The sequence below is a fragment of the Sus scrofa genome, chromosome 15 (genome assembly GCF_054392235.1).
Source record: "Sus scrofa isolate SSC_HxYL_T2T_F1_AM1 chromosome 15, Sscrofa_HxYL_maternal_Yorkshire_Landrace_v2.0, whole genome shotgun sequence".
Lineage (NCBI taxonomy): Eukaryota > Metazoa > Chordata > Mammalia > Artiodactyla > Suidae > Sus > Sus scrofa.
Window position 1 is genome coordinate 83449407 of NC_139397.1, and position 10950 is coordinate 83460356.

The 10950-nt window shown below is 33.5% G+C and overlaps 1 protein-coding gene across 23 annotated transcripts in view; it reads right to left on the reverse strand.

Moving 5' to 3' along the window:
• The window catches only part of KCNH7 (potassium voltage-gated channel subfamily H member 7), a 501977-nt gene that overhangs the window by 140083 nt on the left and 350944 nt on the right, over positions 1 to 10950 (reverse strand). For 9 of the 23 annotated variants that reach the window (XR_014830512.1, XR_014830516.1, XR_014830514.1 and 6 more), the window contains exons 5-6: positions 7913 to 7933; positions 7455 to 7478 (exon numbers count right to left, since the gene is read on the reverse strand). The exons of 8 other annotated variants lie outside the window; for them this stretch is intronic. Coding sequence is in view for 10 of the 15 variants with exons in the window: in XM_085001276.1 (XP_084857402.1) it covers positions 7455 to 7478; positions 7913 to 7933 (45 nt within the window). In the remaining 5 variants the exon portion in view is untranslated. The remainder of the gene's footprint in view (positions 1 to 7454; positions 7479 to 7912; positions 7934 to 10950) is intronic. 6 more of the 23 variants (XR_014830513.1, XM_085001282.1, XM_085001275.1 and 3 more) reach the window with 1 other exon arrangement.

A 10950-nucleotide genomic window follows, 5' to 3' on the forward strand; every position in this document is an offset into this window, starting at 1 on the left:
TGCTTTTTTGTTTTTGCTTTTTTTGTTTGTTTGTTTTTTAGGGGTGCGCCCATGGCATACGTAGCCTGGGAACCAAGCTAGTGGTCAAATCGGAGCTACAGCTGCCGTCCTACGCCACAGCCATAGCCGTGATGGATCTGAGCTGCATTTGCAACCTATATCACAGTTCGTGGCCATGTGGGATTCCCAACCCACCCAGCAAGGCCAGGGATCAAACTTGTATCCACATGGGTATTAGTCTGATTTGTTTCCACTGCACCACAATGGGGATCCCCCCCCCGCTTTTTTAATCATGCTCTGCATTAGATATCTTGAAATTATTCTGAAAGTTTGAAATTATCCTTGGAATAATTATTATGAAATTATTTTCTTGGAAGTTTGTACCCTTTCACCAACCTTGACCATTTCTTACATTCATTTCTTACAAAGACAATTTGGCATGGTGCCAAGACTCTAGGCCATAGTCTCGGCCAAGACCAATGGGTTGAGGATATATACATTGAGCAGCTACATCTTCTTTTGAGGTGAACCTACTGTCTATTGCTTATGGAGAGTCGAGTGCTCCACAGAATTTCCTACACAATCAGTAATGTTACTTATACCATTATGTAGCTCTTAAAAATTAGCATCAGAAAGAGTTTTATAAAAAAATCCTGAGCCCACAAGTGCTATGTAGCCATTAACTTTCTGCTTCAAGAGGGTTTAAAACACACAAACTGCATAAATGCACTTGGTGGTCAGCACATTCTGCCTTATGCTATTTTTTCCCTTGTTCAGAATGAAACTAAAACATTTTGGATATCGAAATGTGCTTTATGTACCAAGTGAGGTATAAACTCTTGAAAATTAAATTTGTAAGATTGTGTAGTTTGGACCACAATGATCAACTCAGGTCAAATACAGTCCAAGGGGGGAAACATGCCCATCACTCACTTCATATTCCCCCAGAGAAAAATCACACTACTTTTGTTTATAAAAGTTTATATTTAGTTATTATAAAAGATTGAAATGGTTTTAAGAGACTGTTTATCTATATAGCAAACCCTGTGTTTCTTGAGGTACATTTCTATTCATTCCCTCAGTTTTATCCATGATGATGATGACCAAGTCCATCTAGATAAAAAATATCTTTAAGCTCTCTGGGCATTTATTGTCCAGTATGTTGTCATTTGAATATAGAGTCTCATTCTCTTTTCTATTTATACAAGAAGAGAAGTAAGAGCCCAAAGTTATCAAATTAATCTAGCCTTCAGATAGGTCTCTGAGAAACCCCATTTTTGGGAAAACTCTCCTATATACACCACTAATTTATTATTATAACATCCTAGTGTTTCCTTTTTTTTTGTATCATTCTATAGCTACTTTCTAGATCTTTATCTTAATATTTAAATTTTGTAAAATAGTCTAGGACTTCAGGACTGTCTTTTTCCCAATTCAAATGTCATATTTTCACTCCTGAGTTAATTTTACTGCCCGCAGGGATACTAACAGAAGATTACAGAACACTGAGCTAAAGTATAGAGTTATATTTCCAACTCATAAGCCCCTTTTCAGTTCTCATTCTCTATTATCCTTCTATATGTTGGGTTTTGGTAGCAGACTGCAGAGTTGCTTTAAAAAAATCAGGTAAAAATATGGATCATCTGTTGATATTAAGGCAGAACAGTAATATGGGCACTATTATATATGCTTTGACTGTCCTTGTGACCAGTTCAAATAAACTCCACTGGATTGGCTGCATTGATAAGCCAGTGGTTTCAAGTGTGACAGCACTTCACCCAAGGGGCATCTGTAGGGGCATATTTGTTTGCCACAGGAATGAGAAGTGTCTATTCCTTCGCCCTGAAAAGTTGACCTTATTTCCCAATGGGCAATTATGCAGGTGAAAAGCCCATTTACAATATCTGAGTCTTGAACCTGTTTCACAAATAAAGAATACAATGTACTTTTAACATATTAGTATACACTGACTTTTCAGAACTTCAATGTAGAATGAAGATTTTTACATTGTTTTGCTTAGAATTTAATCAAAAGTTGTTCAACATTTTGGAAAACCAAATCACTCATAGCTACACCACATGCGCTGTTTGAATAGCCAAAACAAGATTTCAGATTTCAAGTTACAGTCTGTGTTTATAGCTGTCATGCACAAATGTGTAAGCAAAGATATTTGCCTTTTTTTTTTTTTTGTAGAAAGAGTGTTGGAACTAAATATTATTAAATTGCAGATAATTATATGAATCACACTAAAGATCATTAATAAAATCTTTTTAAAAATATTTCATATTACTGTTCTCCTATATATGTAAAAGGACAAATGATACAATGAAAATAAATACATATTAGTTTTTAGATAAAAAATAAACACTCAAAATCATTTGTCTTAGGACTGCCAGTAGGTTTCTGGTCTCACTTTAATAACTTCCTAGAGGTCTCCCACAATGTCTCCATAATGTCTTTTCTTTTTTTTTAATTGAAGTATAGTTGATTTAGAATTAGTTTCAGGTATAACAACACAGTAAGTCAATATTTTTATAGCCTATACTCCATTTAAAGTTACTGCAAAATAAAAGCTATATTTCTCTTTGTCATATAATATATTCTTGTTGCTTATTTTATACATAGTTTTATACATGTCAACTTCATCCTTATCTTGCCCCTGCCCCCTTTTCTTCTCTCCACTGGTAACCACTAGTTTGTTCTCTATTATCTCTGTTCTCCATGTTTTAACTGACATTTCTTCTTCTAATCCATTCCTTATGAAGATGTCTGATCTGCAAGGTCTATTTTAAGTACTGGAGGATAAATATATGTTACATTTTTAGTGGGATTTCTTTTCTTCTGTGCAATGCATTACTATTGCATGTTATCACATAGGGAATCATTTTGACATTACACTTAAAAGCAAAGACTAGTTTACTTAGACGAATATCACACTTTCTCATTTTTTCCCAATTGATTTTGGTATTATTCTTAACTTAATTTTTTTTCTCTCTTTTTTTAGAGCCACATCCACAGCATATGGAAGTTCCCAAGCTAGGGGTCATGTTGGAGCTGTAGCAGCCAGCCTAAACCATAACCTCAGCAATACCAGATCCAGGTGCATCTGTGGCCTACACCAGAGCTCATGGCAATGCTGGATCCTTAACCCACTGAGTAAGGCCAGAGATTGAACCTACATCCTCATGGATACTAGTCAGATTCATTTCCACTGAGCCACGATGGAAATTCTTAATTTTGATTATTTCCTACATTAAAAATTATATATAAATAAGTCTTATCTGTTATTATTTATTCCAATAGTGGCTTTTACTTTGCTATCCACCCATATTCCTGCTCTATCATTTAGCCAGTAGTTTTATGGACTAGTTATTTTTTTAATGCTCCTAAAGCCATTTTTTTCCTTATGCCTGATTATCACATTGTCTTCTAGTATAGTTATATTTGAACATTAATATATTCAGAGAATATTTTATTATCAACTGATTTCTTTTATTTCTTTATATTATAGTTAAGGAACCATGTTAATCTTTTAGAAATAGGTTAAATCATCTTGAATGTCATTTCAGAATAGTAAAATGAGTATTGCAGAAAGTTGAAATAAGGGGACATTAGTCTGATAAGGCTGAGAAACCACTGGCCAATGCACGTCATACTAAGATTTGGCCTTAGAATATTACAACTTCATTACCATTTGTATTTTAGCTTCTCTTATTTACTAGTGCAAAATCTTTACTATTACGCTAATTTTTTAGTGCTAAGTTTTCTTTTAAAACTACATTTAAAGAATTCATCAGAACTTAAAATTACTTAAAATAATCCATGCATGTTTAGATAAGACATTTAAAATCTATTTCATCCTGTATAACAAAGATCATTATGCTCTTTTCCACTGATTTTGAAGCAGATGTTTATATGCAGGAATCTGTTAGTGTCTGCAAAAGAATCAGCGTCAGCTTAGGTTTCTCCGAAATCTATCTAAATTCTAACGAAGATAATTTCCTACACTTAATTAGGAAAGGTATTAGTAATACCCTCGTTTTACCAGTTGTAACCCATGCAAACCAAATATGAGGCCAAAAGGGAATAAGAATCAAGGACCAGAAATTAGAATGCAAGCTTTCCTACCTCCTAGATCTATATTCTGAGAGGCCTTTGTTGAGGATTTAAAGGTGAAAGGCAGCCTCCCTGAGAGTGATCATAAATGGATGGCATTTAAAATTCTAATGAAAGTAAAGAGAATAACCTGGAAAAAAAAGTAAATGAATTTAAAGAAAATAAATGGGCAGAAATAAAGGGAAATAATAGATTCGATAGAAAAGAATGTAAAGCTCAAAAGTATTTAGGAGGACTTGATATTCTTTAGAGAAACATTTGCAAATGGATGACCAGATTAAATTTTCCACTATACTAGTAGAAGATGGAAAACAGGTGACGAAGACTAAACCAATGGCTGGATTAAGCTCTAATATAAGTGTTTGATTAGGTATAAAATAGGCCAGGTTCCAGCCACAAAGAAATATCTTGCATTTAAAGATCAAGACAGAGGCTAAAGCAACAACTGGGAAGAATTTTAGATTAAAGGTATTTAAAATTTTTATGATGAGGTTATTTGAATTTATCATGAGTTACAAGATACTAAAGGAGAATATATTTCTCTTTTAAGTGGTGCTAGAAATATAGTTAAGGACATTGGATACATTTTTCGAAGAATAATACTCCTGAGAGTCAAATGGGACAGAAGAGAAGGAAATCAAAAAGATTAAGGCTGTTTTCAAATCATCATGTCTTTATACAATATTTCTTAGCACATGAGTTTATTTGGCTAAAGTTTAATAAAACCTGAACTGCGGATGTGTCTTAACATTAAAAAAATGCAAATGCAGTGTTTAGTAATTGGATTTTGTGAAAGATCACAGTCAATAAGCATAAGGTAACCAGTTTAACTTTAGAAAAATATATTAGAATTAACTACCAAATTACTTCTAATCTATATTCATATTATTTGTTTCAGTGCATGACATAGAGTTTACAGAAGAAAACCGTCACCATGGAAAGTCAATTTGCAGATTCTTAGAAGATCACAAATACTTGGTAAGGGCCAATGTAGCATATGAGATACAAGCTGTATCAGATCAGTTGATTTCCGTTGTATGTCTGATAGGTTTTGTGACTAGAGAGGAGGTGAAAGTTGTAATAAATCTTGAGGATAATTTTGTTTCTGACTCATATGCCAGATTCATAGACAAGTTGGAAATTGAACATACCACTGTCAGAGGGATACCTGGGATAATGAAGAAATGGGAAGCAAAGAGGGGTAAAATTATATTAATGACTTGTTTACTAAGCAGGGTAAGTGGGGTTAATTTTTATGATGACTTGGAAAGCAGAATAAACAGAAAACCACTAGGATTAAGTTCACCTCTCACATTTTAGAGAAATTGTTTAAAAATATGATGTGCATACACACACATTAAAAATGGCATACGCAATTTATTTGAATTAACTTTTTCACTCTGACAATGTGTTACACTTTTAGATCTCTGAAGTTAAGAGAATTTATTAAAGAGAAACAAAGGTGATCTTAAGAAAGGAGGTGAAATGAAAATTATTCTATTTTAGCAGAAAAGGCTTAGTACAAATTTGCTTTTTTATACTGTGATGTCACATCAAGAACAGAAATAACCAGCTAGTATCACTGTCCACTCAGGACAGATGAAGGGAAAAAAATTACATTTTAGCCAGAAAGATTTGTTAGCTCTTTGAAAAACAAATAGTAATACAGATTTTCTAAGAAAGTTAAAGGATAGGATCCTCTAGAGATAAAGATGCTTCTACTACCTGTGCAAGAGATTTAGCCAATGCTCTTGTCTAAGGGGAATAAACTAGATGACCTTGAAAGATCTTCCAAATATATTTCTAAGTCATTTATTTTATTTTGTTAAAGAATTCTTTTTTGGTTGAGTTAGATATTGAAAAAAAACCTGTAATTATGTATTTGCGTACAAAGAAGGGTAGAAATTTGTTTTTTAATTTAAAAAATGTTCGTTCAAATGTGGTTTAGAAACAAGTTCAAAAAAATTTAAAAACCACACTTAATGTATTATTTTATATCTAATAAGCATATTACTTTCTCTGTGAAAATCTCAATGAGCCAGATACTTAAATATTTTTTAAATAGTTTTCAAAATCAGAGTCTGAACAAATAATAAAGACTTTGCAGGGCACATTTACATTAAATTTTTATTAAATTGCACATGTTATATCTAATTTAGGAGCTTAACTTTATAAATATTAATATATGAAAACTTTCTACAATGGTTTAGAGTTTCCTAATCCCAAATTCTGACTTTTATGGTTCATTTTTATTCAAAGACTACTGCTATTAAAAAATGGAGGACTGAGGATAAAAGGTTGGAGATCAAATGGATTAGTGTTTAATAAAAAATTAAATTAATGTAGTTTGAACGGAAACTATGTGAACTACCAGTCCGGATGATCAGAAAGATCAATTTTCTATTTATGGAGGAAAAATTAGATTTATTTTTTACTATATTTAAAGAATGCTGGAAAATTAATGTCTAATGATTCAATTTATTGCTAATTACTAAATGCTAAAGCCAGTCTTATTTCACACAGGCCAGTTGGCGAGGGTGTCTGCATTCTGTTTCTTGAGGTGATGTTTTGACTTATATCAATTCAAATCACTACCTACAGCTGACATTAATTTGCTCCCTTTTAGAAATCTCAGCGGACAGGACAGAATAATCATGTGCATGAAATGCCATCCTGCTGTTGGAGGTCTCCTGCATAGACCCTTTTTGAAGTGCTTGCAAAATAAAGTTGGGATGGGGAGAAGCTGCCACAAATTCTCTTATTTTCAAATTACCTTGGGATGCCAACCAGAAAACCTCCTTAATCTCTAGTGCTCTTAATGCTTAACCACCACCAGCTCTGAATTAGTTAGGGAAGCACTTGAGAAATCAATATACAAAACTTCACAGTGATCAGAGAAGCAGTGACATACGGAAGAGGCCAAAACAGTGAATTCTAAGTAATGATGGTTACTGGTGGAGACGTGTCCATGCAACACACATGCATAAATGAGTCACTGTCATCATATGCACGACCACAGCAGCATGCATGGCCTATGTTAAAGGACTAAGCCCCCACAGTTTCCAATTATTTGAGATTCACATGATTATATTTTGTGATTGTTTGTATCTACTACAATATAGTAGAAAAACTGAAGCCAATTTCAAAGTTTTAGTCAAATCCAGATTTATCCAGAGGTATTGCCCAGTTAAATATTACCCTACAGTAACTGTAGGTCATGCTAGTGATTTCAGACTTGTATAGAACACAATTAAAAATGACTGAAATGTAATAGAGAAAAATAGAAAATGACTATCATGCATATACAGTTTACTACCACAGTAAGCTTAAAACCATACCCCCTGCCATCCAGGAACGTGAAACTAGTTTTAAGGAAACAAAAGAGGAACAAGTGAAGTGATGCTGTCATATAGCACTTTGCTTATTTTATCTAAACTTGTACTCAAAAAGATTCTTTTTTTTTTTTGGTTGTAATAGACTTATGTGCCTCTCTCACACTGGAATATATTTAGCTTAATGTTTGCTTCTTTCCAAATTATTTAAATAGTTAGGAAGTCTTCATTATCCACCTAGGCTTATACTTGGAGGAAAAAGGAGTTCATAGTCATTTTGGTGACAACGTTGAGAAAGGAACAATGTCTCCACCAAAATCAAGCCATGATGTCTCCACCAGGCACCTGGACTCGCTAAGGGCAGCATGATGTTGCATTGAACAGGGCATACAGCAGGCAAGTTAACATGCCGAGTCAAGGGTCAATCTGAGCATCAGATGATGAAAGCCAAGTTCATACATTACCTTTAACATTGCGACCATTGTCTGTTTTGAGCACGTAAGCAAAAAAGGAGAGAAATATAAAAAGAAGACTAAAATTCTGTTATATGCATTGAACAACCTCTGTAACAATAACTGAGAAAACAGGACGTAAGGATTGAAAATTGATCTTTGAAGTTAATATTTTGTACTATTTAACCAAGTAAAATGCATATCCTAAAAATGCTGTCTGCCATCACAAGCCTCTGTGTTCAAATATGTGAAACATCTATCTCGCTTAATTTAAATGCATTCCATGACACAGATTTTATAATTATGACTGTTTGGAGAAAGCCATACCCAGCTGCCTGCAGCTGTGATAAAAACCTTCAACCTTGTCAGAAGTCAATTTTAGTGTTGCTTCAGCCACCACTTACAAAGAAAAACTACACATCATTTTGAATGTTAAGTAATGTTTTTAATAGAATTTAACCTAATATGTTAATCAAAAAAAAAAAAAGTTTAATGGGAGTTCCCAGAGTTCCCATTGTTGCTCAGAGGAAAAGAACCCAACTAGTATCCATGAGGATGAGGGTTCGATCCCTGGCCTCGCTCTCGCTGAGTGGGTTCAGGATCCGACATTGCCACAAGCTGCAATGTACAATGTAGATCGCAGACATGGCTTGGATCTGGTGTTGCTGTGGCTGTGGTGTAGGCTGGCAGATGCAGCTCCCATTCAGTCCCTAGCCTGGGAACTCCCAGATGCTATAGGTGAGGCCCTAAAAAAAAATAAAAAATAAAAAAAAGAAAGTTTGAGACAATTGTTTACCTTAATAAACCAACTTGCATTGTTAACATTGTTAATCATGATTTGTTAACTGTCCCTCCCACAAATGTTCTTCAATATTTACTTTGAAAATACCCAACAGTGCTCAAAGAGACATTCTTGGGCAAAAATAATTATAAGAGATCAGTGAAAGATTTGACTACTTGAAGGTAATGGGAGATTTTAAAATTTATGTTGTCCACAATGCATTCAGTGCAATACCTAAAATATTTAGGAAATTCATTTATATTAAAATAGGTTGTTTGAAAATCTCATAATGGTGTTTTCAGATTTATTTTGAGATTATACATCTGATTCTTTGTTGCATATATGCTACTAACAAAATATTCATTACTAGTTTTCAAACAAGCTTAATATAAATGAAGTCGTATGAAAACTGTTCCAAATATATCCAAGATTTGAAATATTATTCAACATTTGTTGACATAGGTGCTAATGCTGTTCACATTTAAAATCTTGGGATATATCATAATTGTTTCAAATATCACAACCGAAGCAATTTCAATAGTGTGGTATATTGAATTGCTAGCATAGACATTGCCTTGGACAGAGATGAGCAAATAAAATTGTGACCTTACATGTTGATACTCTGCCCTCTTTGAGGGACCATAACTAGCAAATAGACTTAATGGAAGAGAACTTGATTACACAGAATTAATTATCTCCATCAGAAGCTGGGTCCAACAATCATTACTAAAGTAATAACTGCTTGCAAGTAGTTAGAAATTATAACTCTACTCATCAACCTGGAAACCACATGTAAAGATCGGCAAATTCCAAAAACCAAAATGCCCCCAACTTACATTATATGGTTAATGCTGCTTTGACATTCTGAGGCACAGCATGTGGTATGTGTGCTGGTGATTGCTGAGATCTGCTTGTTATTCCTCCATGACAATATAAATGCAGAAATTAGAGCAAGCATTTGGAGTCTTGTAGCAGTTTGACAGAGTAATTTTGTAATTTTACATCTTTTGAATTTAATAATACAAGAATTGGAGTTTATATTTTGCATGTCTACTTTTTTTTAAATTTCATTTTATTAGTAGTGCATTTTTATTGTATTTACAAATGTATTGGTATGTGATGGATCAGGCAAAAAATATTCTGGTCCTTCACCACAAACAATTTGAGAATTACGGTTCTAAGGTACTTGATAATGTAGATTAAATGAAAAGATAATGAAAAATATTACACACAAATATATTCGAAAATTATTTAAAGTTCTATAAAGATAGCCTATATTGGAGGGAAATTTTTCTTGAGTGAAAAGACAAAAATCTGAGTTCAAAACCTGGTGCATGTAGGATTTAACCCGTTAACCAGTCACATAGATTCATAAAATCAATTTTAAAAGTTTTCCATCTTTCTTTACCAGTGGCTCAGTTTCTCAAGCATATTAAGTTGTACGGCTTTAGGAAAGACAGTTTCTCCTATGCTAATTAGTGATTTTGTAGCTAAAATTGCTCTAACACTGAAGTACAAAATACCCTCTGAATACCAAATTTATCAGTTGGTAGCCAAATGTTGACTTTAGCATCTTGCAAGAAAGTGATACAGTTTTTGAAAATAACAGAGCTTGGGTAGGAGAAGAAAATTGAGGATGATCTCAACACTGAGTGTCCACAAATAGAACCTGTACCAAGAAACTCCAAATATTAACACATCCTTTCCCATAATTGTATCAGTGACTGTGTACTAAATGGAGACCACATAAAATTGAAAACAATAAAGTTAAATCGTGAAACCTGATCTAACCTTACCAAACATCACTGTCAAAACAGGCTAAATCTCCACCATGCATGGACTATGTTATCATTTAATACTGTTTCTGAATGTAAATTGTAAAATTTGAACCCTAATTCAGGTTCTAGGCAATATGGCCAATCTCTGAAAAGTCAGTATGCTTCCAAAAGATGACTACACTAACTGGACTAACTAAAATATATGCTCATCATTCAAATTACCATATTGAATGTACTACTGTTCACCCATAGGACTTGTTGCTAAAAAGATAAAATTTCAGAGGTTTCATTTAGTCAGGAGACATTGAGTATGTCTTGACCAGATGGGACAGAGGCTTAGATGTGATTCAGTTTGAAAACTGTCTTTGACTTTATTTCTCTTTTTCTTTTTGACATTCTTTGGACTCTGGATTAAAATGGATGTGCTAATTGCTCTTCTACCATAATAGTTTATCAAATCTATCTTACAGAAAACTGTTCCTTTTTTTCTG